This window comes from Symphodus melops (genome assembly GCF_947650265.1).
Source record: "Symphodus melops genome assembly, chromosome: 6".
Lineage (NCBI taxonomy): Eukaryota > Metazoa > Chordata > Actinopteri > Labriformes > Labridae > Symphodus > Symphodus melops.
Genome location: NC_136696.1, coordinates 16,909,826 through 16,937,708, shown reverse-complemented (window position 1 = coordinate 16,937,708; position 27,883 = coordinate 16,909,826). Strand labels below are relative to the sequence as shown.

Sequence of the window (27,883 nt, the reverse complement as noted above, 5' to 3'; positions counted from 1 at the left end):
GAGAGAGAACAAGAGCAGGTCATTGGTGGTGCAGATATGTTTACCTTTGGGGCAGGTGAGCATCCCGGTCTTTACTGTGTGTCTTGCAAAATAACAATTAACAATACATCTCCCCAAGTGCAAACAGTAACCAGCCTGTCACATAGATCTTACTTTGCTGCAGGCAGAGGTGAAATGAGTTTGGGTTACGGTGGGGGGAGGAGCTGTAGAACCTTCTCCTGCACAGCACTTTTCAGTTTGGAGTCCCATCTATACATCATTGCCATTGCAGTGTGTGTGTGTGTGTGTGTGTGTGTGTGTGTGTGTGTGTGTGTGTGTGTGTGTGTGTGTGTGTGTGTGTGTGTGTGTGTGTGTGTGTGTGTGTGTGTGTGTGTGTGTGTGTGTGTGTGTGTGTGTGTGTGTGTGTGTGTGTGTGTGTGTGTGTGTGTGTGTGTGTGTGTGTGTGTGTGTGTGTGTGTGTGTGTGTGTGTGTGTGTGGCCCCAATATATCCAAATTATGTCATCACATTCCTCTAAATTTTACGAGCAGAGCTAAATATCCCCTCCTCTACTTCCCCGGACCGCCACCTTTACTTTGTCATCTGCACCTGCATGCTCTATCTGCAGAGAAGGACACACACACACACACACACACACACACACACACACACACACACACACACACACACACACACACACACACACACACACACACACACACACGTGGAGAGGGACAGTGTGTATGCAGTGGAGAGGAAAAAGAGGAAGGGTGCAGAAGGCGGAGTTGAGTTTTGTACTTTACAGGGTTGTGGAGAAACCTGCCTGTCCGCTCGCAGCAGAGAGAGGAGGAGCCTGTGGGGTGTGGGACTCCAGACAAAGAAGACACATACACACTGATACTGGAGCTAAAGGAGAGACAGACAGCTGGAGAACTTCACTTTTTTTTCCCACAAAGCAGACAATCCTCAAGTCCGGGACTACTTTTTGTGTGTTTTCCTGTGTTTTGTGAAACTTTGTTCTTGTGTGTTTGTCAGCTCTATGGATTCATCTCTGAGCTGAGAGATGTTTGTGCTGGAGCAGTGGGCGTGATATCCTGCCTGTAGTGTTGGGCTGAGTGTGGGTTAGTATGTGCGGGATGGAAAAGTGGGGCTGGCACAACCAACCGCTCCGCTCTTAGCTTATGCCATGGGGGGTTGCCATAGTTACCCCTCGGCTCGGAAGGCAGACGGCAAGCCTCTTCAGTCATCTGACATCAGCAGTGAAAAGCTGTAAGTTTTATTTCTCTCTTCTTTGCTCTCTTTATAGACCTTAAGTTCATGTTTCTGTCTTTGTGTCGTCTTTTAGTCTGAGAGGACATGTTGGGGGAGAAACATGCCTCCACATGGTATACTGAGGAAAGCTCTCCAGATAAGAGTGTGTGTGGGTTACATATTTGTCTGATTGCATCAGTGAAGGTGGATTCCTCTAACAGTGGGAACACATGTGATCTCTAAACTGAGACAAGGAAAGACTTTATGTGTGCAAGCATTTTTTTGTCCTCCTAGATGAATCTTTTAGAGGCAGCTGGCTGTGCTGGAGAGGAATGTTTGTTTCCCCCCCCACACAGCTCGGCAGAAGTGAAGGTAAACAGACAGCCAGGAGCAGGAGAGCAGGGTCACACGCACAGGAGTGTGTTTACACACAAACACATTACAAGTAGCTCCGGGTTCATTGTGTTTGTGTGCTGACAGCAACTAGTAGTCAAGAGGCGGTAATTGAATTAATGCCATGGAGTTGGAGCAGAGCAGGATGTTAACAAAGGAAGTTCCTGTGGACATTAGGGAAGTCTGTCACGGTTGTATTTGCACTACTGTACCTTTTCTAAAGCTAATGTTTACATTCTTCTCTGTCACTTTTGCTCTTTCTCTACCTCTCCTGACCTTTACTTTGGACCAAAAAAGAACTTTTGAAGCCATTAAACTAACTTCCCTATTTTGCCCTCTCTCTCTCTCTCTCTCTCTCACACACACACACACACACACACACACACACACACACACACACACACACACACACACACACCTACAGTGAAACCCCCTTAGAGAGCACAGTTTCACTTATCACAGAATGCAAGGTCACACTGAATAAACTCTCAGCTGCTGGGTGAGCAGACGTCTAAAAACTGAGCGCAGCAGCTGCATGACTACAGTCCAGTTTGAAATATTCCCTCTAATTCAAAGTGCCAGCTAGAAGTGAAGCTAAAGAGTAGACCACTCGTCGTCATCATCAGAACAGCTAGTCAAAGAGGCCTCCTTCTTTGCATACAGTCAAATCATGCTGCCAGGTTTTGACTTTCCAGTATATGTTGGTATTCACAAACATCATTCCTACTCTCTCACTCTATAGTCACGCAAGTTACCAAGGGGATAGTGCATTGTTCCAGACTTACACATCTCTACCTGCAACTTCTCAGGATGCATCAGCAGACCGAAGTCCTCTAACTTTATTGTTCACAACTTTTGCCTTTGCAGTTATTTGCTTTGTAGCACTAAGCGCTTCTCCTTCATTAACAGTAATTACTCGGGCTCTGAATTGACTGCCTTCATTACACTAACTGCTAGTTTTATTGGACGTTCAAGTCTGCAGTTACAGCAGTATTTGCATGTGTTTGCATGTGTGTGTGCCAGCCACAGAGGGGAAGACGGATAAGAGAATGTCAGAAAGAGTAAAGTGTGTTATCTGCTGGAAGCAGCTGGAGTCATGAATCCACTGACCTATATATAGTTTTTATACTGCAATGTTTTTTTTATCTTTCACTTTTTGTCTTTGCCTCATTAACTCCGCACTGTATCTCCAAGGGGAATTAATAACAATAATCTGGAGGAGCGTCCATATCTGCTGCAGCAGAATTTGAGCCAGCAGATCACACGCGCAGACATGGTCGCCCTCACAGCGCTGCCCCCTGGCGTCGATCAGGCAGAGTGGCTCGCCAGCAACAGTGAGTGGACTCCGTTAAACTCAGTTGAGATTGTGGATGGAGTCAGATTTGAGTAACATCTATAGAGAGCAATGAATCCATTAATATTTACGTGTATTGTATAATATTAATACTTGTTATTTGTTAAGCACTTTAAAACAACAACCACAGTTGACCAAGTGCTGTACAGGGGAATAAATAAAATGAGATTAAAAAAAAACTACAAAAACAAAACGAAAAGCTATGTTGATGAGTATACTGTATGTGCAAGGTTATTGATTATGGCTGCAAAGAGTTCTATTATGGGCTTTTGATATCTGCATGTGGAACAAAATCATTTGTTTTGGGGTTTAATTGCTTCCTCTAAATTTGTCATAAATGTGATTCCATATTTGTACCCTCTTCTCTCCTTCAGCAACGGACAGGAGAATGTACAAAGTATATATTCCTCATTTTTTTCTATTTTTATTTCCAGCTGTGGCATTTTTCAAGCAAATAAACCTGTTCTCTAGTGCATTGTCTGAGTTCTGCACTCCCAGCACCTGCCCGACAGCCTGTGGACCAGACGACACGTGAGTAACTCTAGCAGTACCCCTAATCAAAAGCCATTCTCCAAAATCCCAAAACGTTGCCATATAATTGAACTGTGGACTTTCAGAGATAACTAAAAAATGCTGTTTAATTTCTCTGAGGTCAGTTTTTGATATTTTGGGTTGCAAGAGTGACATTGTACAGTATCCAAAGCCATTTTTAAATACATGATGGCAAAGGTATGAAGTAAATATGAATGTGTGACATCAATAATAAACTACCATATGTCACTTAAGTCAGCATCAGTTGGGCCTCAAAGTTCCATCTGTCCCTCTACAACTCTTGTCCCATTCAAGGTGGGCTGGAGCCTATCCCAGCTGTCATCGGGCAATATGCAGAGTACACCCAGGACTGCCCACCAATCAATCATAGGCGCAGGCGCAGACACTTCTACACTTAGATAGACGAACATTCATGCTCCCACTCACACCTACGGGAAATTTGGAGTGACTTATTAACCCAGCATGTCTTTGGACTGTGGGGGAAATTTAAGCTGGAGGACCCAGAGGAAACAGACACATGAGAACACGCATCAGGAATTCAAACCAGAAACCATCTTGCTGTGAGGAAACAGCACAGGACACTATACCACAGTGCTGCCCAGGCTTCAAATTTGAAGGAAAAAAATGTGTGTGGAGTACTATCTGTAGCCTGCTGTTAACCTCTGCTTGCAGCTATTAGCTTAAATGGACATCCCTTACAAAATGACGTCTGCTCGCTAACTGGAAGTGTGTTGTGGGTAATGTGGGCACTTGACATAGAGAAAGAGCACATGGGATAAAACTGAAGATAAAATGCATGTCCAACACAATGCACACTATGAGTCATCATCGTTAAATATTATTTTTAAACCTACTAGGACGTACTACTTGCGTCATGTTTAATACGCAGTGTCTGTTATTAGTGATGTGTTATTGTGTTGTATTAATGATGGCATGTGTTTGATGTTTCAGGGTTTATGTTTGGACCGATGATCACGGCAGGAAGCTCAAGTGCTCTGCACCGCTTTACTTTGACTATGCTATGTCATACATTCAGGAACTACTGACTGATGAAGAGGTCTTTCCCACAAAAGCAGGTGAAAGAGATAACGTCTCTATTTTGATTTTCATGCGAGAAACCTTTAGTTCAAGTCTTAAATTCTTCCCTCTTTTTCCCCCCCCCCAGGCTCAGTGTTTCCGACTGGTTTTGTCTTTCTGGTCCAGAAGGTGTTTTTGCTGTTTTTCAGAACTCTTGCGCACATTTATTGGTCCCACTACAGAGAGACCCTAATACTGGGCTTGCACCCACACCTCAACACACTATTCACACATCTCACACTCTTCTGCCAGGAGCACAGCTTGTTGGACCCAGAGGACACTGAGCCAATGCAGGACCTTATCACAGCTCTGGGGCAGCAAAGCTGAACCTACGGAGCAAACAAATGTTATACACTCACATTTCTGCACACTATTTTCCATGTTACATGTCCGTCAACACTTTGGGCCAAACTCAAACTTATTTTGCAGTATGGCTTTTTTATTTTGAGGTCTGATATTAAAGGATAGAAGAGAAAACACTGAGAACGAAAGAACAGTTCTGGAGTATGATGGAGTCCATTTCGCTTTAATAGCTGTCAATAATCAAATCAGACCAGCCTGGTGTTGTCTGGTCCTTATGTATCACATATTATGATAGCCATTGTTATTCTGCATGTTAGTGTATTCAAACAGGCCTGGGATTATTATATTTCCAAAAGGTCAAAATCTTCAGGATCCCTTGTGTATGGTGTCTTTTCCTGCAAATCATCAAATGCTACATTGCAACAATTTAAACATTTGCCAAACACAACCGGAGGTGTAGTAATCAAATGTGAATAATTATTCATGACCCGATTTGCATGAAAAACCTTACCTTCACATCTGAATGTGGTGCTGTACTTTGTAATAAACTTTTATAAAGGTTGAAGAAAAAGTAAGATTGCATTTTTAGGAATTGAAAGTGTAAAGAATAATTAGAAGGACACATTTTTTTCAATGACATGTGTATCAGTCTTCGTCTGTTCAGTATTAATTGTTTTTTTTTCTGGTACTGCATGTCTCTATAGGTTTAGTTTTAGAGAGACAGCATCACCTGCAGGACACACAGGAGTCCTACATATTTCCTATTTTAACCTTCGCTGCCAGGTGCAGTTCACTGCAGTGTGTAAATGTTTGATTGGTTGGCTGCAGCACATTTAATCTGAAATAAAACAACCACGATGTGAGTAAAGTGCTGAGTTTCAGCTTTCATATAAAGGTGTCATAAAAACCCTCCAGTACTCCTAGAGCTGTAAAGTCTGCACTTACTATAAACCTTTGTCATTGTTGTTCATTTTATATTTAGTGACTTGGACTGAAGCCACAAGAATAAAAAACTGTTCAAAAGCAAATGGTCTGAACTGTAGATCTTAACAGAAATAAACATTTGGCTTGGTAATGAACAGTCAGCAGTTGGAGCTACATACAGTATAGGATGAATGTAAACAGCTAAAGGATGCTCCATTTAACTACAGAACACTGAGAGTGATCAGAAAGTGTTTGGAACTGTAACAATAATTCACATGCTAACTGCACTTCACTCGGTTAATTGCAAACCACTTAGGTAGTTTGGGAGACTTCAATTGTGTCAAATAGACAAAGTCAGGGACTCTAGCTAACCCATGGACTACATGTTAGCATACATGGTGATCAAATCCCAAATTAACCCCAAATTATGGTGGAAAAGAAGTTTAGAACAAGATTATTTCGAAAAACTTCAGTGAAGGTGGCATAACCACACATCAATATTATGAATTCTTTTACTCTGAAGCGCAATCTGGAAATCCAAAATAAAATAATAATAATAATAATAATAAAATTCACTGAAATTGCTGTGATGACAAACACCAAATTGTGTGTTCCAAGGAGGGGAAAGTCCAGGAACTGCCGGGACCCCTAACTCAATATCTTCCTCAAATTAAAAGATGTGAAAACTAATTCCATGACATGTATTCTATGTATCAAAACAAACAGGAGGGTACCTGTAGGATTGAGGATACCAACTCAAAATTAAAAGGCCATCTCTTTTCACTTTTCAGCTGTAAAAGCTGACCCTGACAATGATGTAGTGTGCGGAGATGTACAGCTTCTTTTTATTCCAAATATCAGTTTCACATCTATAAAACTGGACCCGTCCAATTCTCACATCGTATTCTGCTCTTCAAAAGCTGTGCCTTTTATTCCTTGTTCAATGTGAGGAGAAAGTATAGCTAGAAGTGGTTTGTCAGACTTCACTTGCATGTAGTGAATGTGGCAAGATGTCTAATACTCTGGTTTTAGTCTTAGGTGTTGTAAAGCTGAAACTGTAACTGAAACTCAGCCTTTCTATGTACCCAATGCACCTTTACCTGCAGATGAGACGGAGAGGGTTTAAGACTGGACTGTGTGGACACAGACACAGACACACACACACACACACACACAATAAGGTTTGTTCTGAGGACAGACACGAGATGTGTTAATGCACATGCTGGACTGAGTCGAGGTTCACAGTGTTGGAAACTGAGATTAGAAAATAATACTGCAAACTGCTGAGTCACACACAGACACACACTCAGCACTTTAATTAAGGCCTGAAGCCACCTCCACATACAGAGCATTCTTTTAATCAGGTTCAGATTCTGGGCTTCTCTTCGGTGTCCTCCTTCTTTACAAAAAAAAAAAGATTAGTGTTATACAAGGATACGGAGAACAGGATCACATTAAACCAAAGCACATTAAATATTCTGCTCCCCCACACTTAAAAGTCTAATATAAAATAACTTTTAAGGCAAGAAAGCAGACAAACTCTTTTGGATCAGTTCACATTTTGCTGCTGCACTCAGGTCATTGTCACAAAGACAATTTAATCTGCCAGATTAAACAGACATTAATTGCTGTAAATACTGAACCAGTCAAAAGAAACATTGGATCCACGATTCACCAAACTGCTTGAAAGAGATCCCTTGTAATGATAATGAGTCCTGTGCTGGGTCACTGTTGAGGGTTCAATCCAACAAGGAAACTTGAGTCTATGGTATGCAGGTTTATATCGTCCAATTATGTCTTTAAGGATGGGTAACAAAAAACACACATGATATTTTCAACATCAGTGCTGAAAGACCAATAAAATAATATTAGCACAATAAACAAGTCCAGATAATAACTAGAATAGTAGAATTTAACATAATGAAATGCTGTCAGAGAAATGTCACATTTGTAGTCATTCTAAATTTTAATACTATTCTAAAACACTTTTTTCAAGATTGTAAATATTTTATTATTTGTACTTTAAAAAGCAACATGCGATTTAAGAAATACAACTATTGTGCAGTCATACTAAATTAAAAAAAAAATTGGAAATGTAAATATGCCTGTAACTTACTTGAAGTAGTCCTATTACCAAATTATTGTGTGTGAGCAACAGAGCAAAAGGGTTTCTCTACTATTAAAAGGTAAATAAAAACCTGATTTATTTTCCAGAGTCCAGAGGGGTTTTATATGATCTCACTGGGTTTATGGTAGGTTTAGTAGTTCCTTTCTAAGTGGGTCAATCTCACTTTGTCCACAAATAGACATAAACATAAAGACACGTGTGGCATTTTACCTTTCCAACCACGATTACATGGAGTAGTTGTGCTTTAATTAGGTTGTGGTGTTCATCGTGTTCAGCTGGACAGACAATAAGCCTTCACCCTCCTCCCTCCTCCTCCTCCCTTTGCCGGGCTGTATAAATTAGAGAGCACCAGTTGCTGGAGTCCCAATAAGCCTCTGAGAATCCAGAGAGGATGCTGCAGACACGACTCATGATGCGTTACATGTAACTCATCCACACAGGAAAATTGACTTTCTATATACAGTAATCGTCAAGTCCATATTCTTTCAAATATAAAGACAAATATTTGAACAATATTTAGGTCGTCTGTGATTCGCCTCTGCCCCCGGAAAGTGCGTCTTCTCTGCGCCGTTATGAGTGTCCTGCTGCCGGTGTGGCTGTGGCTGCTCGGCCTCTTTCCTCTGGAGCTCCAGTCCCGAGCATTGACCCTGCACAGCTTCACTCACAGACACAGGTAACACCGCCTACTGCACATATTCACACACCAAGCGTGTTATATGAGTGATCCCTGTAAATGCGCTAATCTTCTACAGGACGCCTATCACGAAATGAACTGTGTCGAGTTAGGATAAGGCTCAGAAAATGCAAAATATTAGTATATAAAGATATGAATATTATTGTCCAAACATTTAAGGACATCTAGTGAATCTATGTCCAAAAAGGGAGTCTTTTTTACTTTATTTTTGTACTTCACATTTAAAATAAACTCTGACAAAGTTTTTTAAAAAAAGAAGTCAAGTTATACAAACAGAAACATAAAACATTTCCAGAAAATCCAACAGAAAGATTTCCTGATTATACTCAGCCTTTCAATATAGCACAAACAAAACTCTGTATAGTTTTATTTGTGTTATATTGATTTAAAAAAAACTTCAGGTTTAGGGTATTTAGTTAAACAAAACATGTTATTAAGAGATGTCTGCTGAGGCAATGCAAACTAGAGATTTTTCAATTTCTAAAAAAAAAGACCTATTATTATTATTATTATTATTATTATCAATAATTAAAATAATGAACATTGTTATTGAAAAAAGAAAGAAAAACAAAGAATTAATGGCAGATCTAACTGGAAGGCAGCAGTCTGGGAACATTAAGCCACTGTGTCTTGGCGTCTGTCTGGCATTCATTAAAGTGAGAAAAAGGTCCAGGCAGAATGAGTTAATTTCATTCAACAGCAGGAGAGACAGAGACATAGGTAATTTAGGACAAAGATACATGCACATCCCAAGGTGCCAAGCACAACACAGGCCAAACACTAAGCAAGGTAAACAACAACAACTGCACCATACAGGATGTGATAGATGTGAAGTGAGAGCATCATATCAGTGTCTTCTGCTGTCACATGCAGATCGATGCAGCAGCAGTTTATTGTTCAGCAGCATCTGTTATCTGACAAGATTTTGCTGCAGACTTTGTGAGAGCATATAAAAGTCCCTTTTACTAAAGGTTTTTTTTCCCAATAGTCCTTAACCATATAACTGTAAATCACAGTTTTCTTATATTGAGGCACTAAAGAAGATACGTTTAGTTGGATATTTGCACACTGGGAGTAGAATGGGATCACTTACTTATCTAGTGTAGCCCAATGATAAAGCTTTGGAACAGTAAGAACTCATCAATCATCATCTTTCTTTTACAATTGTTATTTTTGAGGAGGAAGAACAGAGTGGATCTCAGTGTGACTCAACACTGATAGATGAACATGAAACTGGCATTGGCACTTAACAAAAGGTTTCTTGTATAATGAAAAGGGGAAGAAAGAAAAATGAAAGCATCTTGTAGTAATTTAGAGAAGACAGACAGATAAGGGGAGTAGAAATAATGAACAGACTCCAAAATGTTCCCTAAGTGAAACAGTAGGGATCTGACAGGGACAAAAAGGGTCTTGCGCAAAATACTTTTAAGGAGTTACGTCAGGGGAGAGAGAGTGTGTGAGCTTCAAGCTCCCCCATGCTGCGCTCTAACTTGGGAGGAATGTTGGAGAAGCTATACCACTTGGTCTTAGACTGTATCCAAGTTCGCAACCTGGACTTTCACACATAAAAGAGAGAAAAGTGTGTGAGGCCGATCCTAATACAAAGTACTGATAGAAAAGAAAAGAAATTAAAACTACTATGTTATTCAATTCCAATAAAGAAAACTTTATTTGTCCCCATAGGGCAATTGAATTATAACTTTGCCCGCAGCATGGCTCTGTTGCTGGCAGCATCCCTTTTGTCAGTTTGCTCCATCAACATCCTGACAACTAATTAATGGTTAGGGTAGAACCACATTTTGCACATGTATTCATGGTCTCATGATGAAGCCTATAGTGACTTTGGTGATACTTAAGCTTTAGTGATAGCGTGGGGCTGATATGTTTTGCTTTTGAGTTATGTATTTATATGATATTCCTTTAAGAAATGTTGTGGTCTTATATTTTTTAATTACTGTGCCATCTTAGGGTTCAACATTTTAATGTGTACAATTCTTTGATTTGTGGCCAAATAGCTGTAAAATAAATGACATGCCCATGAGAACCCATCTTTACTTTTCTGACAAGTTTAATTTGCCAATTCTGGCTTTCATAAATGCTATTGTAAATTATGATGTTGAGTATGATCAGTCTTACACCAGCAGAGCATCAGAATGTTAGCACAGTAGTTCTGGGAATGAACAAATACTGACATTAGCAATTACAAGCTAAGCTGTGTCTAAGTGAGGCCTTACAGAGCTGAAAGTTTGGCTCTATACGCCTACAACCTAAATACACAAACATGCCCTCTTCTTTAGTTGTATGGAAGTGCAGATATTTCTACCTGTGTTTATCTGGCAAGATGTTCAGTGGCCTACATATGCTTGTACAGGGAGGCACCTCAGTGCCAAGTGCTTTTCCACCCAGAGAAAACTGTTTTTAACTCCTCACAACAGGTGGCCTTTTAGCTGTGTATTGGTGTGTGCATGCATATGTGAGTTTGTTTTTGTGTGTAGGAGGGGTCTTATAAAAACGAAGAGACACATAATTAACATAATGTGTGTTTGTGTGTGTGTGTATTTGTATTTGTATGATTTTGTACAGGACTGCGAGATTTAATAAAAACATTCAAAGCTAATAAAGTTGGTCAATCCCACTAACTTCCCGGTGAAACTCAGTCAGGGGTTGGTGAGTGAATGAATGCTTGTTTGTGTGTGTGCACGTGTGTGTGCATGTGTGTTGGCAGTGAGAGCTTAAGGTGTCCAGCCAGGAGAGTGATCAGAATACCAGTCAGGATTAGTTTCAGGATAAAGATCATATGCTATTCTGGCCCACTTTACACACCAAACAAACAAACAAACGTTATCTCACTCCTTTGTGTCTCAACTTGTGAACAGTCAACACTTGTGTATGTGTGCTCCACACTCAAATATACAAACAGAAAATGTTAGGTCGTCTTTTGTTGGACAGTTATACATCTGGTTGGTAAGATGGGCACTGGGGACAATTTTCTCCTGTTATTTGATAGCTAGATGATTAATGGCACAACATGAAATAATGGATTAACCAATTCAAAAGGATCAATTCATTTAAACTAATCAAAGGTTTTTGCAAGAAAATGGTGGTTACATGGGCATGGAGATCACCATTTCCTTTACAAATTTAAATGGTACTATTACATAATTTTGGACTGGTCATCACATGTGGCTGAACTCTTTACACGTTGAGGAAGAAGAAAGGATGAATTGGGGAAAAAAAGTGTATTGTGACAATGTGAGAAGAAAAGGAAGGTTAGCAGCAGGGAGGTGATAAAGAATGTACTTACCAAACACTTACCAGAAGTGTTTCTGGAGGAGCCTCTTACTCCCATCTACACACATTGTGCTCTGTGGTCGTCACTGTGGTCTCCCTCCCTTGGTGGAAAAAGTGTCAGCTCAGATAATGTTGTTAATTAACTAAGTACATATATATATATATATATATATATATATATATATATATATATATATATATATATTAGCTGTGTAGGTAATGGAGTAGATGGAAGTGTCAATTGGTTGTTGTCTGGGTTGGTTTAGACCACTTTAGTCCGGATAAAAGCATTTTGTACTTTTGGTCCAAAATTTTAATTATTGACTTGGAGACAGAAAAAGGAAGGACTCATCACACTTGAACTGTGTTCAGCAGGTTCACGTGAAGATGAGTAAGCAATACTTCTCAAGGTGGTTTTGTTGTTTACCGTTTTACCCAGAGTCATCTGAAACGATCACTTTCATGAAAAAGACAGTAGAAGGCTATAAGGTAAGAAGCCATTTTAAAACCAAAACAGACCAGCAATAGTGAATTGTATGGGTGTATTTATTTGACTAAAAGGTCAAAGATGGATAGATGGGTCAATCAATGGTCCATAACCTTCCTCTCCTTCTATCTGTTATTCTCACTTTCTCTTTAATGTATTCTCCTTTTTATTCCTCGTATAAAAAGAGCAACAGGTGAAGTACAGTGGAAATTCCTGCAGTATAAGCCTGACTTCATGTGAGGCATTTCATCTACTCACAGTGATTCAATTTCAGTCAGATACCAAAGCCGGCCTTCTGCACAACTGCTCAGCAATATTTGTGAACAGTGCTTTGTGTCTGCTTGTCTGTTGCATGGTCTCAGAATTACATCTAATTAATTTGTTTCTATATTTGTCTTTGTCTCAGGTTGACTCTACTGAGACCCTCTAAACACCTAAAGCCTTCTGTCGCTACGATCCCTCCTGCTGTGTCTGACCTCTTTGTTGCCACTGACAACCACTTCCCCCATGGAGACAGACATATCATCTGGAGGGCCCTGCTGCACAAAGAGCCCCAGTTGAAATGTTTCAAGCCCTTCCTTGATGAAAGCAGGGTTGTGGAAGGGCCCGTCAGTCGGCTCAGATCGCGAGGTCGCCGTCACGCAAACAGTGGCGGCAAAAGAGGACACGGTCATCTGATGAGAGTGGGATGTGTCCTGGGCACCTGTCAGGTTCAGAACCTCAGTCACCGTCTCTACCAGCTGATTGGACAGAGTGGGAGAGAATACTCCTCCCCCATAAACCCCCGCAGCCCTCACAGCTATGGCTAAAACTGCACATCAAGCTAGCAAAATGCTTTTACAGATAAACTCTGAAAATTGCATCGGTGAACCAATGAAGAGATGAAAATGGCATATGATGTCTCTTAAAATGATGTGTCATACAATTGCAGGCTGGATTATATTCTGTGGCAAAGCTTATTTTCTTTGGATAAATAATCTCTACCCTCATGTTCTGCACCAGAGTGACATGAAAAAGTCACGATAGATGACAGGCATACTAAGTGCAAGACTTTCATATCAGACTTTTAAACGTTTTGCATTATAAACCAGACCACTGGCAGACCATCTTTCCAGATCCTTAACAAGGGATGCCAGTGACTAAACACAATTATAAAAAACTTAAAATGCTGTTGACTGTTATTTGATATTTGGGTTCTCACAAATAGTTTGACCTACAAATATTTAGAGGTTTAAAAAAAAAACTGACTTTGATTATGTGGCATAGTTTTTGCGGAATAAATACCACAGTAAAAATTTACATCTTAAAATGTAACTTGAGCTTTATTATCGACTGCTTTTCTCTGCCTCAGTTTTATATAACTGCTGATTCAGTCTAACAGTTTGAATGTTGTTATGAATGCATTAAAGCACTTTATTTTTTTTCATATACAGTATAACTTTAATAAATGTTTTATTTGACCTCAAGTTAATGATACCACATTGCTGTAAATATGCAAAATCTTCCTGTGCCTGTGAACACTCAATCTTACAAGTGTCCTTGTGAACTGTTTGTGTTGCATTTACTTCATACGTTGTTTTTACAATAACACTGTAAAGTAATAAAAATAAAAATAAACCTTTAATTGTGTTGCATCTGTCTCTGAGAAGTGAGTTTGTAATTGTTAACATTAAAGCCCAGTGTATCATTTGAAAAGGCCAGTTACAGTTGCTAAGGCGAAGTTTGAATTTAAAGCCTTTGTCTATATGTTTGTGAGATTCAGGTTACTACACCGTAGACTTTATCAAACATGGCAACATCAACCCTAGGTTCCTGAAGACACTAAGTTTGAAGTTTTTGAAACCAAACAAAGCTGGTCACCATATGGAAATACTAACTTTCAATCAATCTAGATCCAGACAAATAGTTGGAGTTAAGGCTGGGTCTTATGCGTCCTACATATGTTGTGTGATTTTTCCAATCTTCTAAGTTTATTGTAAGCACAGTGTGTGACAGGGATATACACTGTGCGACGAGGTACCTGGTGAATTGTAGGCTGTGAGGAACTCAACACGCAGTGTCATTAACTTCATCGGTGTGCTCTTGCCATTGTGCCATTAATGTGCATAAAAAAATGAGAGGAAGAGAAATATGTGGACATGGCCATGGCTAGGGAAAAGAGGCAACATCGGGTTGCCAGTGTTGGCCAGTGTGTGTGTGTTTTTAAATGGTGCTTGGTCCAACACGCTAATGAAAATCAAAAAAAGTGTTTAGCAGCAATGTAGATTAAGAAGCTGGGGTTTTATTTTTTTGGCCATGTTACATAACCTATTACTAAGAACTAACAGAAAAACGACCCAATCATATATTTGTTAGCATTGCAGTCTCTTAGAAAATTGCAGTGGCACATTTTAAGTGCAACACTTGCACAACATGTGTCGTTAGTCTTTACTGTACATCTTAAATAATAGTACACAATCTTTTTTCCACTCTAAATTTTACATTTTCTATACAGACCTACTGTATATTGATTTTTTTAATATATTTTCTTGAGTTGTTATATTAACTATAAATAATATGAAAATTTCCTTCACTGGACAGAAAACAAAAACCTTTCACTTTGCTATGTTGTGTGTGATCAAAAAATCAAAAAAGAATTTGAGATTTGATTAGGTAAGAGCAGTAAAAGAAAACAATATTTTATGTGATACTTGTGATCTTGTAAAAGTTGCAAAGTTTGCATTGCGTCAAAGCAGATATTACTGCTAAATGTATTCATTCTATATAGTATGAGGGATGTCTGTTGACCTGCTTTGAATTATGTCACATAAAGAGTGGTTACGACTAAAGGGAATTAATAAACATCATGGGTCCTGGGTCATCGACTAAAGCTTGTTTGAACGCACTGGTCAACTTTGGATAAACAAACAGAAAAGATTTATATCTATTCAGCAGTAGTCAATCTGTGGAAGTGTGTGTTCGTTTCAAATAATGTAACCAGAACATTTGATTCTAAGAAACTGGTCGTTGTGTAATGGGGTCAGATTTAAGACCAAACTGTGAAAACAGCGTATTAGTTTTGGAGCTGTGTTTCTGTAAATTGTCATCCAGATTGTTCTAGTTTAACCCTGAAGACAACTGGACCTTATTAGGAATTGGAGATGTTATTTCATTTCCATGTAGCCCAAAGAGCCTTCAACAAAGCTTAGTTCCCCTTCTGTATTTCATTTTGTGTGTGTATGCAAGAATAGGACAGAGAAAGTGTATACACTAAAAAAGTTTTGTAGGTTTTCCGTAAACCTGCACAAATGTAATCACTCTTCAGCGTTCTATATATACAGTTAATATGAATACAAAAATAAAGAAACCAAATAAAGAAACAACTATAATGAGGAACAAAGAAACCACTGAGTCATTCTACATCAGTCAAAATTGGTGTCCTGCTGATTATTGAAAAACTCTGTGAACACATACACAAGGCCAAGGTTCAATACAGGGCACCTCTTTAGTGGACGTTTGGTTAAAGTGTGACAGGACATTAGTCCACATTCCTTGTAAGCACACAGAGGAGGTCAGACACATTAAACAGACAGGATATATACAAGTGATGAATCAGAGCAGTCAATGTTAGAGGAGCAACCCAGACCAAAACATCACAACAAGACTTGATCCGTCAGCCATGAAGGTCATCAACATGGTATGTGCTGTGGATATAACACAAAACAGATCCAATTCATTCTACTGAATTATCTACTGAAGTTCTTATACTTTAATTTTAAAGAATTTAGCTTTGCAAAGACAAACCTATGTTTAGCTCTTTGTGTTGTTTTGAATGTAGGGTCCGGACCCCTCTCTGGCTTATCGGCCAAATTTGGAGAAGAAGGAAAGCAAAGCAAAGGAAGAATACAGAAACTACGAGGTAAGAGTTCAAAGTTCTTCACAGGCGAACGCTTCAGAGTCGAAAAAACATAACCATATTGAGGCCATCATAACTAAACTGCAATACTGATTAATATCTATGTAAAAATGTGAAATAGTGAACCTTTTTTATTTATAATGTTGTTGGAGCTGTAGGTTTGACAAATGAGTAGCACTTAAATGCATCATCTCTATGTGCTCTTGTTTACCGTCTGTCACAAGAAAATTATGAACATTTTTAAGTTTTCCAAATTGTTAAACACCAGAACTTTTTTTTCTGGTACAGGAACTTTTTAAGCCAAGTGTATGTTTTTATGGATGCGAATTATAAGGAGTTACTTTGTACGTTGTTTAAAAAGCCTGAAATGCTGTTAATCTATTTTGTTTTACATGTTTGTTTGCCTTTCAGAACGGAAGTCTCATTGATCGTGTATTCAACACATACAAGCTAATGCACACCAACCAGACACTGGACTTTGTGAATAAGAAGGCAAGTAAACCAGCAAAGTATCATGAAAAGACTTTTTTTTAACAAGGATAAAACACATTTGACATATAATCTAAGGAAGTGCACCCCAATTGTTTGTGTTGTGTCAGGTGTAAGTGATTTTGTTTTATGTAACTTGTCCTGTTTGGGATGCAATGCTCCTGCGAGACTGAGTAAACAATTGTCCTCCAGTCTATAGAACTGAAAACAGAGCCAACAGATATTATGTCTGACGCAAATGTTGTTTGAGTAACCTTATTTTTTCCCCAAAGGTTTCTGTCGGACACGTTCCTGTTGCATCACCCAGCCACCGTGTCCTTTTAGGGCTGCTTCCAGTAGAGGAAACAAAACAGCTGCTGCTGCTTTGTATAGCTAGTCAATACTTTAATGAAAACATGAAAGCATAATTATCAAGCTGATTGTAGACCTGATCAATCTATCCCTGAAAACCTGATCTAACTATCCCAAACGTGGGTTTCATGGGTGTAAAATGCTGTGACTCTTACCATTCTGCAGAACTCTGAATGGTCCATTTGCAACCACACTCAGAGGGGGATGATGGAAACCATAATGTGTCTAGACCAGCTGGTGGATGAGTCTGATCCTGATGTGGACTTCCCAAACTCCTACCACGCCTTTCAGACAGCTGAGGGCATCCGCCAAGCACACCCAGACAAAGGTAAGCTACAACAGGCAGGAAGACAGTACACACACTCACACTCTATGTCGCAGCACACACACAAGTCTGATGTATTCTCCATCCCTCTGCAGACTGGTTCCAGTTGGTGGGTCTGATCCACGATGTTGGGAAGATCATGGCTCTTTGGGATGAACCACAGGTAGGCAACAGGTTCCATACAAGGACAGATTTTATAACTCAGCATGCTTCCACTGAATGAGACCTAAAATGTATGATTTAACATTTAATATAAGCTCTGATTTCAAACATGTGAACAGCAGTCTCTGTGTGTGTGTGTGTGTGTGTGTGTGTGTGTGTGTGTGTGTGTGTGTATGTGTTTGTGTGTGTGTGTGTGTGTGTGTGTGTGTGTGTGTGTGTGTGTGTGTGTGTGTGTGTGTGTGTGTGTGCTTTTTAGTGGGCTGTCGTTGGTGACACCTTCCCAGTGGGCTGCAAGTGTCAGAACTCCATCGTATTCAGGGACAGCACCTTCCTGGATAATCCTGATGAAAAAAATTCCAAATACAAGTAGGCAGTTTCACGTCACTTCATTCATCTGCTTGTTAATTTTAAATCTATACAAAGTATTACTCTGTCTCATTATAGCTGTAATGTTTCCTGTTATCCCAACCTAAAGTTTTACAAATTCACCACTTTCAAAATTTTTGTTGTTGCCTTCACTTTACACACATTCTCATAAAATACCTACTTTTTAAACTTTATTTCCTTTTTAAGAAAATGAACAAATGACAGAAGGAAGGCTTTAGGAGGCTGTTTATGTCAGCTCTATATGTTTGTTATTGTTTTTTTTCAGCACTGAATATGGGATTTATGAACCAAACTGTGGGCTCAACAATGTCCTCATGTCCTGGGGTCATGATGGTATGACACATTCAAAAAAATATTACTTATTTGTATAAATATCCACTACAATTTAAAAACAAGAATATGAAAATGAAATTTAAATGATAACATTTTGTAGTTATGCAACTTTTTTTTACCACTTTAATCAATCGCCCTTTAACTTTTAAACGTTTGTGCATGTGCGGTAAAATGCCGAGAGCTTGTTGTAAAAGCTATTTTTAAACGACCAGATTTGAATGTAAAAATAGCTGTGACAGAATTTAATTTTACTCAGTTGTGTTAATCTGTGCCTAAACTCCTGCATTGATGTTTCCAGAGTATCTCTACCAAGTTCTGAAGTTTAACAAGTGCTCTATCCCAGAGGAGGTGAGTAGTCCTATGCATTCAAATAATGCTCAAAGATATTTTTTTAGTAAATTAACTGACTCATAAAGTGCAAGTTGTTGTATTTCTTAAAATTGTTCTATATGTAAAGAATACAAAGTATCTCTCCTCAGCTGATGTAGTTGGGACTGACTCAGTAATGGCTCGTTTCTTTGTCTTTGCCTTCAGGGGTTGTATATGATTCGCTTCCATTCATTTTACCCATGGCACTCCCATGGGGACTACATGCATCTGTGTGATGACAAAGACCTGCGCATGTTGCCCTGGGTCCAAGAGTTCAAGTGAGTTCTTTCCCTCCTCACATGCACACGCTGCTGTTGGCTGCTTTAACCTGACGCTGCATCTTCTGTCCTCTCTGCAGCAAATTTGACCTGTACACAAAGACCACCGAACTGCCTGACGTCGAAAAACTCAAGCCGTACTATCAGACTCTGATCGACAAGTACTGTCCTGGAATACTGAAGTGGTAAAAAAGACAAGGGAGAGGGATTACAGATGTTGAGTAACTCAATGATTTGATAAGTAGTTACTTTATACTAACACTTAAGCTGGCTTTACGATCACTGTACACTACTCAACTGGAGTTTTAAAATACTCAAAATATAACTGTAGGAATTTGATCCACCTTAATACAAACTTCGATTCAAATTTGGATACAAAAACATCTTTCAAATTCTTGAGCCAAGTCTTATATTTTATTGTATTTTCATGTTATAAAAATCTTTTTAAAAAGAACGCAATAAATGTGTGGTTTTATTAGTACGGACACAACCATCCGACATTTAAGTGGAAAAAAAAAAGAGAAAGTGCACAGCTGATTTAGATCAGTACATACAGCAAGAGACATCAGACCTCAGTAAAATAATAAACATGGACACACCCCTGTATTACTATACAAGAAGACAAACACATATCACAAACAGAAGAAAATGAGAAACAAAACAAACTTACTCTCATCAAGTGAAAAGAGAAGATCACCATTTGAGTTTGATCGTTTTTTCTATTTTCTCTTGCCGAATTGAGTTTAAAGCTACCAAACCAAAGAACATAATTAAACAACATAGGCCTGACAACATCTGCTGTGTAGATGAAGTGGTTTGTGCTGTTGTGAATGACAAACGAGGAAGAAGCAGGTAGACTTTTTCGATCAGGAAATACAAAAAACTTTTTGGGTCATTTCTGTGAAAAAGTATAAAGGCAGCTAGTGAGAGCAATCTGCTACAGGATTACCCGAGTCCCTTTAAACCTTTTCATTCACTGATCTTTTTTTTCTCATCTTCCTCCTCCTCTTCACTCGCAGAGTCTTTCTCCTCTCCATCACCCTCCTCCTCACTCTCCTTTCCATCTTCCTCGTCATCCTCTGCTGTCTGCTGTTCATCCGTCTCCTCACAGCAGGCTGAGGACTCATCAGGCACATTTTCTGTGCGATCGGCCTCAGGGGGAAGAGGAGTCTTTCCTGTGCATTTCTTCCCGTTTTGTAATCCCAGGAGCAGACAAAGAGTCGTGCTGCAGGCAATTAGGGTCCAGATAAGTGTGTGAGCAGGAACACCTCTGACCTGGGAGCGAATCCACCTCACTGCCTGGGCAACAGCGTTGTTGGACATACGTGGAGGGGATTTGTCCTGGGCATAAATAAAGGTTATTTTAATCAAAACAAGACTTTTAACACCCCCATCTTTCTGGCTTACCTTTTATATCTTATTTTTGGGATAAATTTACCTTTAGTCCATACTGGTTCAGCATGCTCTCTAGGTAGGTGCTGCCCAGGTGCACTATGGGGTAGTATTCTTCATCGTAGACCCTCCTCCACCAGTTCTGTGGATAAGATCTGCAAACACAGGTCAGCAGAACCGTGTTCAGTGCTACAATAGTTCTTCCAGCTATGCAGAGTTAAAAGGTAGGGTAGGTAATTTTCAGATTTTTGTCTCTTTTTTCAGAGCACACAAATGATTAATTTCTCTTAGGGCCTAAAGACAATTTTAACCAAAATCTTAAAAAGTGTATCTGGAGAAAATTACCAACCCTGCTTTTAAAACAATGCCTGCCAGTTTTTCATCAATATAATTACAGGAAACTGAAGTCGTAGTAGTTAAGTGAGTTTGAATTGTGTTGAGCATTATGCATGTTTGGCATTTTTTAGTCAACAAAATACTTCAAAGCCAAAAAATAAAATGTTCTCAGTGCAGAAAAAAGCAGATTGGGTGAGAGTGAGACCGAGCACTGACCCGTCAGCCTTTGGTTCAGTAAACCAGTATCTGTAGCGGTGTGCTCGGAGGTAGGCTGGAGGCTGCTGGTGGAACGGATACTGAGAGACATCAGTCTGGATCAACTCTATCACTGCAGAACATGAAACAAAAGCCAATTCAGAGACCTGCTTGCACTGAAAACATTGCCTTATTTTCCACTTCTAGTAAAACACTTTGGTGTGAGGACTTTTGTTGGTGTGGTCTTTGGGTTGTTACTATTAGCGTCTATTTCTCTGGTCCAGCATTGTACAATTCATTCACACATTTATGGGTTAAGGGGAGCAACAATGTCTACTTTTTCAGCTGTAACATTTTAATGCTTGTAACACCACAAGGGGGCAGCAAAGAGAAGCTTTTAATCCATATAATGGAGACGTAGCAGAAACTGCTTTTGGAAGTTTTCTGGCACTATTAAGAGCACAGCTGTATTAAAGTGATCATCCAGGTTTATTATTGATGTTAAAGGACCCATGGCCAGTAAGGTGACAAGAGTAAAGCATCTGGGCTGCTTTTCGTGCTGAACAAGTCAGCCTGTTTAGTATGGTTTGTTGGAGAGCTACATTACTTTGTTCATACTGTGCTTATTAGATGCACTTAATGTTGATGTAGGGTTGCCAACTGTCCCACGTTGATCAATTCAACCTAAGTGGTTTGTCCCACCCCTTGTTCTCAATGTTTACGTTACTTTGCTGAAATCACTAGACAACACTATACTGTTCCAAAACCAGATCACCTGACACAGCCAGTAGCTGTTCATGCACTGATCATGTCCATCAGGTGACACCTGTAAAACGATTACAGCTGCATGTACATACAGCATCAAAAGCACTTCAATACGTTTTGTTTTTTTCATGGTCGGTGTTGTTCTGTAAATCTGGATAAACTGAATAAAAAGAAAAGAGGTTGCAACTACAAAAAAGAAATAGGAAGCAACGAAGAAGAGGGCTAAGCCGTTCATTGGTGGCTCATACTTCTGGACTTAATTCTGTCTGGTATTTTTTAATAGGTCACAGAGGTGAGCATGACCTAACAAAGAAAAAAGGGAATTAGTGAGTCATGCCTTTTTTGGATTTTTTTTTTGGAGTGGCTCTCTAAGTGTGTCCAGGAACTGTAAGGGGTAAACAGGAGCTGCAAGTTAAGCGCACAGTATATAAATTCTAAACATAAGATGACATATATGCTGACGGGGAATCATGGAAGTGATTTTCTCTGCCTCTCCACCTCCATGAAACTGAACTCTGAGTTGATCGTAGTCGGGTTAACGGACGAAACACACCTGAGGGAGAGACTACGTTTACCGATGAGCCCCTAGTACCATTTACATTATGTTTTTGTCACAGCAGCACATACAGCAACAGTATGACAATTTTCAGTAGCACTTCCTGCTTCCTTATGCAGCAGTATTTGATTCAGCATCAACATTAAAGCGATTATATTAAGGATCGCTTTAATGTTCATAAATGTTGGAAATATACATTTAGAATTTTTTTTTTATTAATGTAGTTATTTTAGGTTAAAAATTATACATAAAAAAAAACTCTCAGGTGGAGGTCTGTGTTAGAATATGTCAGTTTAAATAAATCAATCAAAAAACGTAATATTGAATAGGGCCAACACATTTCTTATTTACACACTACAGCCACACATCTCACCACTTGAGCTCCAAACACCACTGTGTCCCTTATTTGGCACAGGAAAGTTGGCAAGCCTACGCTGATGGGTAACTTATTGACAAATAACTAAAAGGCTAAAATAAAATAACTAAAAATAAATACATTGTTTGTGCATCTAGTTTGAGTGTGGATTGAGAAGTGCAGCATACCATTTGCTATCAAGTATTCTGCAAGGTGTCCTGTTCCTCTGAGGGTGCTTACCATCTCGTTTGCCCTGCAGCAGTCTGTATAAGAGGCTGGTGAACCACGGAGCCTGTGAATGACTCCCAAGGGCAGCAAACCACATTTGCCAGTCCAGCCTGGGCTGATGAGGAGTCAGCACAGGAGGAGGTGCACTGAGGTTTCCTGGCTTGTACATAAAGTCGATCTCCTAGAAGGAGCAGAAACATGTTTGTTTGTAAAAGGTGACACAGTACAGTCAGACTGCACAACTATTTTTTAATTATCTTTGTTATATTATTAACACTGGGATCTTCATTACAAGCATTTAGAACAAAAAGAAGCACAGCATCCCTGTCATCATAAACATGTGTTGAAGGGGATATTGAGATGCTGTTTGAAGAATTATCTATGATAAGTATTTTCTCTCACCGTCCACGTGACCGCATCATTGCTTCCCTCGATAACAACCTCTGGCCGCCCACTGACCCCGGTCATCCTCCTGAACAGACCGTATGAGTTTACCAGCTGGTAGCGATTCACCAGCTCATAGGCCTGACGCACTCCTGGCCACAACCTGGCGTTTGAGTCATACTCGATGTATGTGAACGGCACCTGGAACAGAGCAACAAAGCAGGAGAAAAAAGGATCAGGCTTGTTGAAAACTCAAATTTCAACCATCATTAAAACTTCTAGCAACCAAGGAGCAAGGAGTGGGGAGGAAGGTACTTGAGCACCCTGATCGTAATTCAGGACATAAACAGATGGTGAACAACACAAACATACAGATGAACGATATCCGAGTGAATTAAAGCTCTTTTTATTTATCTTCTACTATTATTATTTCTCTTTCCTTTATATTAATTTATATTCCTTTAAGTCAGTCTGCTCGGTAACAGAAATGCATCACTGACATCGGTGCAGAACAGGTACTTACTTTAGGGCGTATCTTCTGTACGTGTAGTGTATCTGTTCTTGTGCTGACATGTAAATGCTGTTATTTTTATTTTTTGTCTTCTTTCCCTTCAAGAATATCAAATAAAAAAGTATAAAAAAAATAAATAAAAAAAAACTGCTAGCAACCAAGCATAGATGGTTTTGTTAAGGTTAAACTGAACGATATATAAACTTTCTTAAAGTAAATTAAAACACTTCCGTGTTCTCAATCGCACTCACCAGACTAACAGTGAACATGGCAGCGGTGGCAGCAGCAAAGAGAGTCCACTGGACAGTTGCCAAAAACCTCTTCAGGAAACCTGATGTACATGCACACCTAGAAATACATGTTTTTTTATTGCTTCTGCTAAACAAGATATTTTTTTCTAAATAAGAAGAAAGCTCACTGATGTGAGTTCAACAAAATATACAAACGTCGACGCATAAGGAAAGTGCTACCTGAACATGGCTGTGATCATCTCCCAGGTAAGGGATAGAACACCGATCCAGATGCAGGGGATGGTGACGGCCTTTAGAAACGTGTTAAACTGGTGGTATGTGAATGCTGCAAGGACACAAATGTTAACGTTTAAACTACAAAAATGTGAAATGTTGTAATTCAAGTTTATAAATCTCACACACCTGTCCTGGAGGTGATGATGCTCTTCTTTGAATCCAGCTGCAGGTCAAAGCTCACAATTGATCCAAAGATCAGGAGAGACCAGACGGTAAGCTCTACCAGGTAACGCAGCCAAGACCTCAGCCTGGAGTCTGACAAAAAGAGAGAGTGACAGCGTGGTGATAATCACAAGCACACTTTCAGACAGAAAGGAAAAACAACTCAACCCAAATTCAGACTTTCAAAGTATACATCCCTGCAGGGAATTTACTCTCAAATTCTTCCAGGTCACAGTTAAATTACTGGTTTTTCAGACAGCGGGTGTCTGATAAAAAAAGCTGATCGCAGCATATTCCAAAAATAACAAGAACCATAAATATTTATAAGCAGATCCACCCTGACAACCATAATCTTTTTCAACGTCATCAAGTTTATTTAGACTGCGTGTGTAAAAAACAGTGACATTTGTCATACCATTGTTACTAGTCTTGTCTTTCTTGCGTAGCCAGAAGTTTACGTGCTGATCATCCAGTAGCGACAGGCAGAGGGTCAAAGTCAGCAGGTTGAAGAAATTGTAGTTTCCAGTTAAGATGATGAGAACTTGAAGAAGAACCTATAAAGAGAAAACAACATATATGATTCCATATTGTATTTAAACTGCTGCTGCCATCATTCATTTTAGAGGGGTGACGGACTCATTTCATATAAAACAATGCTTGAGGTTAGTGCGTGTGCTCCATGTATGGGGACTGTAGTCCTCCAGGCGGGAGGCCCAGGTTTGAATCCGACCTGTGGCTCCTTTCCCAAATCTCATTTCCCACTCTGTCTCTCTCTCTGATTTCCGACTTTGTCCAGTGTCCTATCTCTCCAATAAAGGCACAGGAAGGCCAAAAATAAATCTAAAAAAAAAAAAAAAAAGTGCTAAACATGCAAACCCTGACTAACTAAGTCTTTGTTACATTATTTACAAAGACCCAACATTAATCCACCTTGAGCTGTGCAAAGACATTTAGTAAAGTTACAGAAAATACAAAATTATAACTTTAAACAGTAAAAAAAAAGTATTTTTTTTAAATGAACAAAGAAAAAGTAATCAAAGTATAAGTCACCTGCAAGTAAAAAGCACCCAGTCGGAGGCTGCGCAGTGGACTGAAGAAAAGGAAAGGTGTAGCGATCTCGATGATGAAGGTCCCTGACACGCTTAATTTCTGCCACCACACTGGTAACTGGTGGGCAAACCAGGCCGCCGGTGTGGGAATACACTGAGTTTCATAGTGATATGTAAGAGCTGGTCAACACACATGGAAAAACAATATCAATCAAAATGTTAATAGATAAAAAAAAAAAAAGTCAGAACATTACAATTGCATAATTTCTTATAAAAACTCGAAACAAATAAACACTCTTCTGTCCAGATAATGTACCTGTGAGGCCCCACCATGTCGGACATCGTGATGTGAGTTTCACCACACCAGAGGCAAACATGAGTCTGAAAAGCAACCAGCGGATCAGCCAGAAGGTCACACCATCATAATGTCTGACAGCTCGGGACCCTCTGATTAATGTCAGCGGAGCAATGAGGATACAGAGGAAACCGGTCTCCAGAAGCAAGCTGTCCCTGAACAATGAAAAGGATAGAAGTGAAATTCAAGGTAGTGCAATGATGTTTACAAACATGTTTGATGATGTTTACAGCAAACTGTCAGATCTATCCTTAGATCCTTTGACAACATGTTATTTAACTACTACTCTGTTAATTATAAAGAATAAAGCCATGAATGATCACTTACCACTGGAAGTAGAGAAATACCTGCCCAACCTGAAGCAAGAAACAAAAAGCACATGTAAGGGAAGGAGCATAAATGACAGCAACCTGTGAAAGATAAGTCAGCACAGGTGCCACTCACCTGATACATGGACAGGTACAAGGCCCAGAGGAAGAAAAACACCACGCTGTCTCTGAGAGCCTCAAAAAGAATAGCAGCGAGGCTCAGTGCAGCGCCTATAATACACAGCAGCTCCGTGGCGGTGTGTGTGTCCAGGCCGAGCAGAGGTCCAAACCACAGAAAGGTGGGAGAGGACAGCAGCTGCTCCCCGAGAGGTTTACCACTGAATCGCAGCTGCCTCCGAGCAGGCAGCAGTCCTTCATTACCATAGAGACCTGCAGATTGATCAAATAACATTAGAAGGAAACAAAAGAAAGAAAGGAATCAAATGGTTCAAACACTGCTGTGAGAAATCACAAGTGCTGATCTGGTATTCTGTACAGGTGATGAAATGTAAAGCCCACAGCATGTGACTCATAGTATTATTATACTATTCAACTATATAAACAGTGAGTTTAATTGTCCATCCTATGATCAAAATTAATATTTCCTCATTGAAATATTTAGGTTCTCTTAACATGTCCACACAGTTGTCACCACAAGAGACAGAAAAAGAAAAACAAGCATAACATTGAACATGTTATTGTTTGTTGTTGATGTGCTATGAAATTATCAGTTACTTGGTTATTGATTTCAAAAATCAAACTCCTTTAAATATGTTTCTTTTTACAATTTAAAATTATCTAGAAATGTAAGTGAGACTGTATGATGGCAAAACATGCACTGGTAAATTATATTTGTAGGTATATAAAACGACTGTGTTATTATTATCATCATCATCATCATCATCATTATTATTAGTGTGATTCAATAAAACAGCATTCCCACATTTCGCTCATCACATAGGCGTGGACGACGTGTGTCCTATACAGGGTTTTTAGGTCATGAACTGAAATGATTTGGCTCCAACTTTGCGTACACCAGTCCGAGTCCCTCTTAGCAGCTGCTATCTTTCAGAGTGTGCAGAAAGCAGAAGAACCACGCAGAAACTTCTCCATATTTCAAGGCATGAGCAGCACAGGAAGTCCACAGCTAACAAGCTAACAGCTCTAAAGTGAAGTGAGGAACTGTCCTCGACAGTGAGAGGAGAAACAGGTAAGAGTCTCACCTGGTATCTGCACATAGAGAGAAACAAAAGCAGTAAGATAAATGACCGCCATGCACCAGAGGAACATGCGCCGTGGCAGGATGGCCTCCCCCATGTTGTCTGTCTGAACCGACAAGCAGCCTGTTCCTGTGACGGACAGGACACTGGATTTAACGTAGCCGCGAGACACGTAGCAGTGAGCGGGAGATGTTCATGACAGTGCGCAGCCACGAGATGTCGCTGCAGGTTAGACATCATGCTACATTCACGTTTTGTGGAGTTAGATTTGTTTGCTATCAGTGTGATAACTTTTTGGATAGTCAAGCTCAACATTAAACTTCTGGTTGTTGTTTTTTTCTTTCCTACGGTGGCCTGTTGGCGTCAAACGCTGTTCAGAAACTCTTTCAAAAGGAAAAGCAAACTCCCAAAACAAATGCAAAGACAAAAACGCGCAGCACAAACATTTTAAGAGACAAAAAAAATTCACAATCCAATCCATGTTCAATGATCGACACGTAGGATGATGATTGTTGGCTA

The 27,883-nt window shown here is 39.6% G+C and overlaps 3 protein-coding genes across 3 annotated transcripts; 2 read left to right on the top strand and 1 right to left on the bottom strand.

Annotated features, from left to right (window-relative positions):
• The first annotated feature begins 689 nt into the window (after positions 1-689).
• On the top strand, positions 690-5,936 carry LOC306825729 (MOB kinase activator 2). The gene is made up of 5 exons (XM_079346675.1): positions 690-1,247; positions 2,817-2,956; positions 3,411-3,507; positions 4,480-4,604; positions 4,694-5,936. Exons 1-5 carry the CDS (start codon positions 1,165-1,167, stop codon positions 4,930-4,932), a joined length of 684 nt encoding a protein of 227 aa, XP_079202801.1. The 5' UTR covers positions 690-1,164; the 3' UTR covers positions 4,933-5,936.
• Positions 5,937-15,980: 10,044 nt separating this feature from the next.
• On the top strand, positions 15,981-19,471 carry miox (myo-inositol oxygenase). Its single transcript, XM_079347237.1, has 10 exons — positions 15,981-16,108; positions 16,250-16,330; positions 16,739-16,819; positions 17,333-17,495; positions 17,588-17,655; positions 17,911-18,020; positions 18,307-18,374; positions 18,673-18,722; positions 18,909-19,021; positions 19,102-19,471. The coding sequence occupies exons 1-10, from the start codon at positions 16,091-16,093 to the stop codon at positions 19,208-19,210; spliced, it is 861 nt and encodes a 286-aa protein (XP_079203363.1). The 5' UTR covers positions 15,981-16,090; the 3' UTR covers positions 19,211-19,471.
• Positions 19,414-27,558, bottom strand: lmf2a (lipase maturation factor 2a). Its single transcript, XM_079347236.1, has 14 exons — positions 27,368-27,558; positions 26,281-26,534; positions 26,164-26,192; positions 25,798-25,991; positions 25,483-25,661; positions 24,848-24,986; positions 24,397-24,525; positions 24,214-24,319; positions 23,995-24,091; positions 23,251-23,433; positions 22,861-23,029; positions 20,966-21,077; positions 20,460-20,568; positions 19,414-20,362 (listed from the first exon to the last, which is right to left on the bottom strand). Exons 1-14 carry the CDS (start codon positions 27,459-27,461, stop codon positions 19,991-19,993), a joined length of 2,166 nt encoding a protein of 721 aa, XP_079203362.1. The 5' UTR covers positions 27,462-27,558; the 3' UTR covers positions 19,414-19,990.
• Between the last annotated feature and the right edge of the window lie 325 nt (positions 27,559-27,883).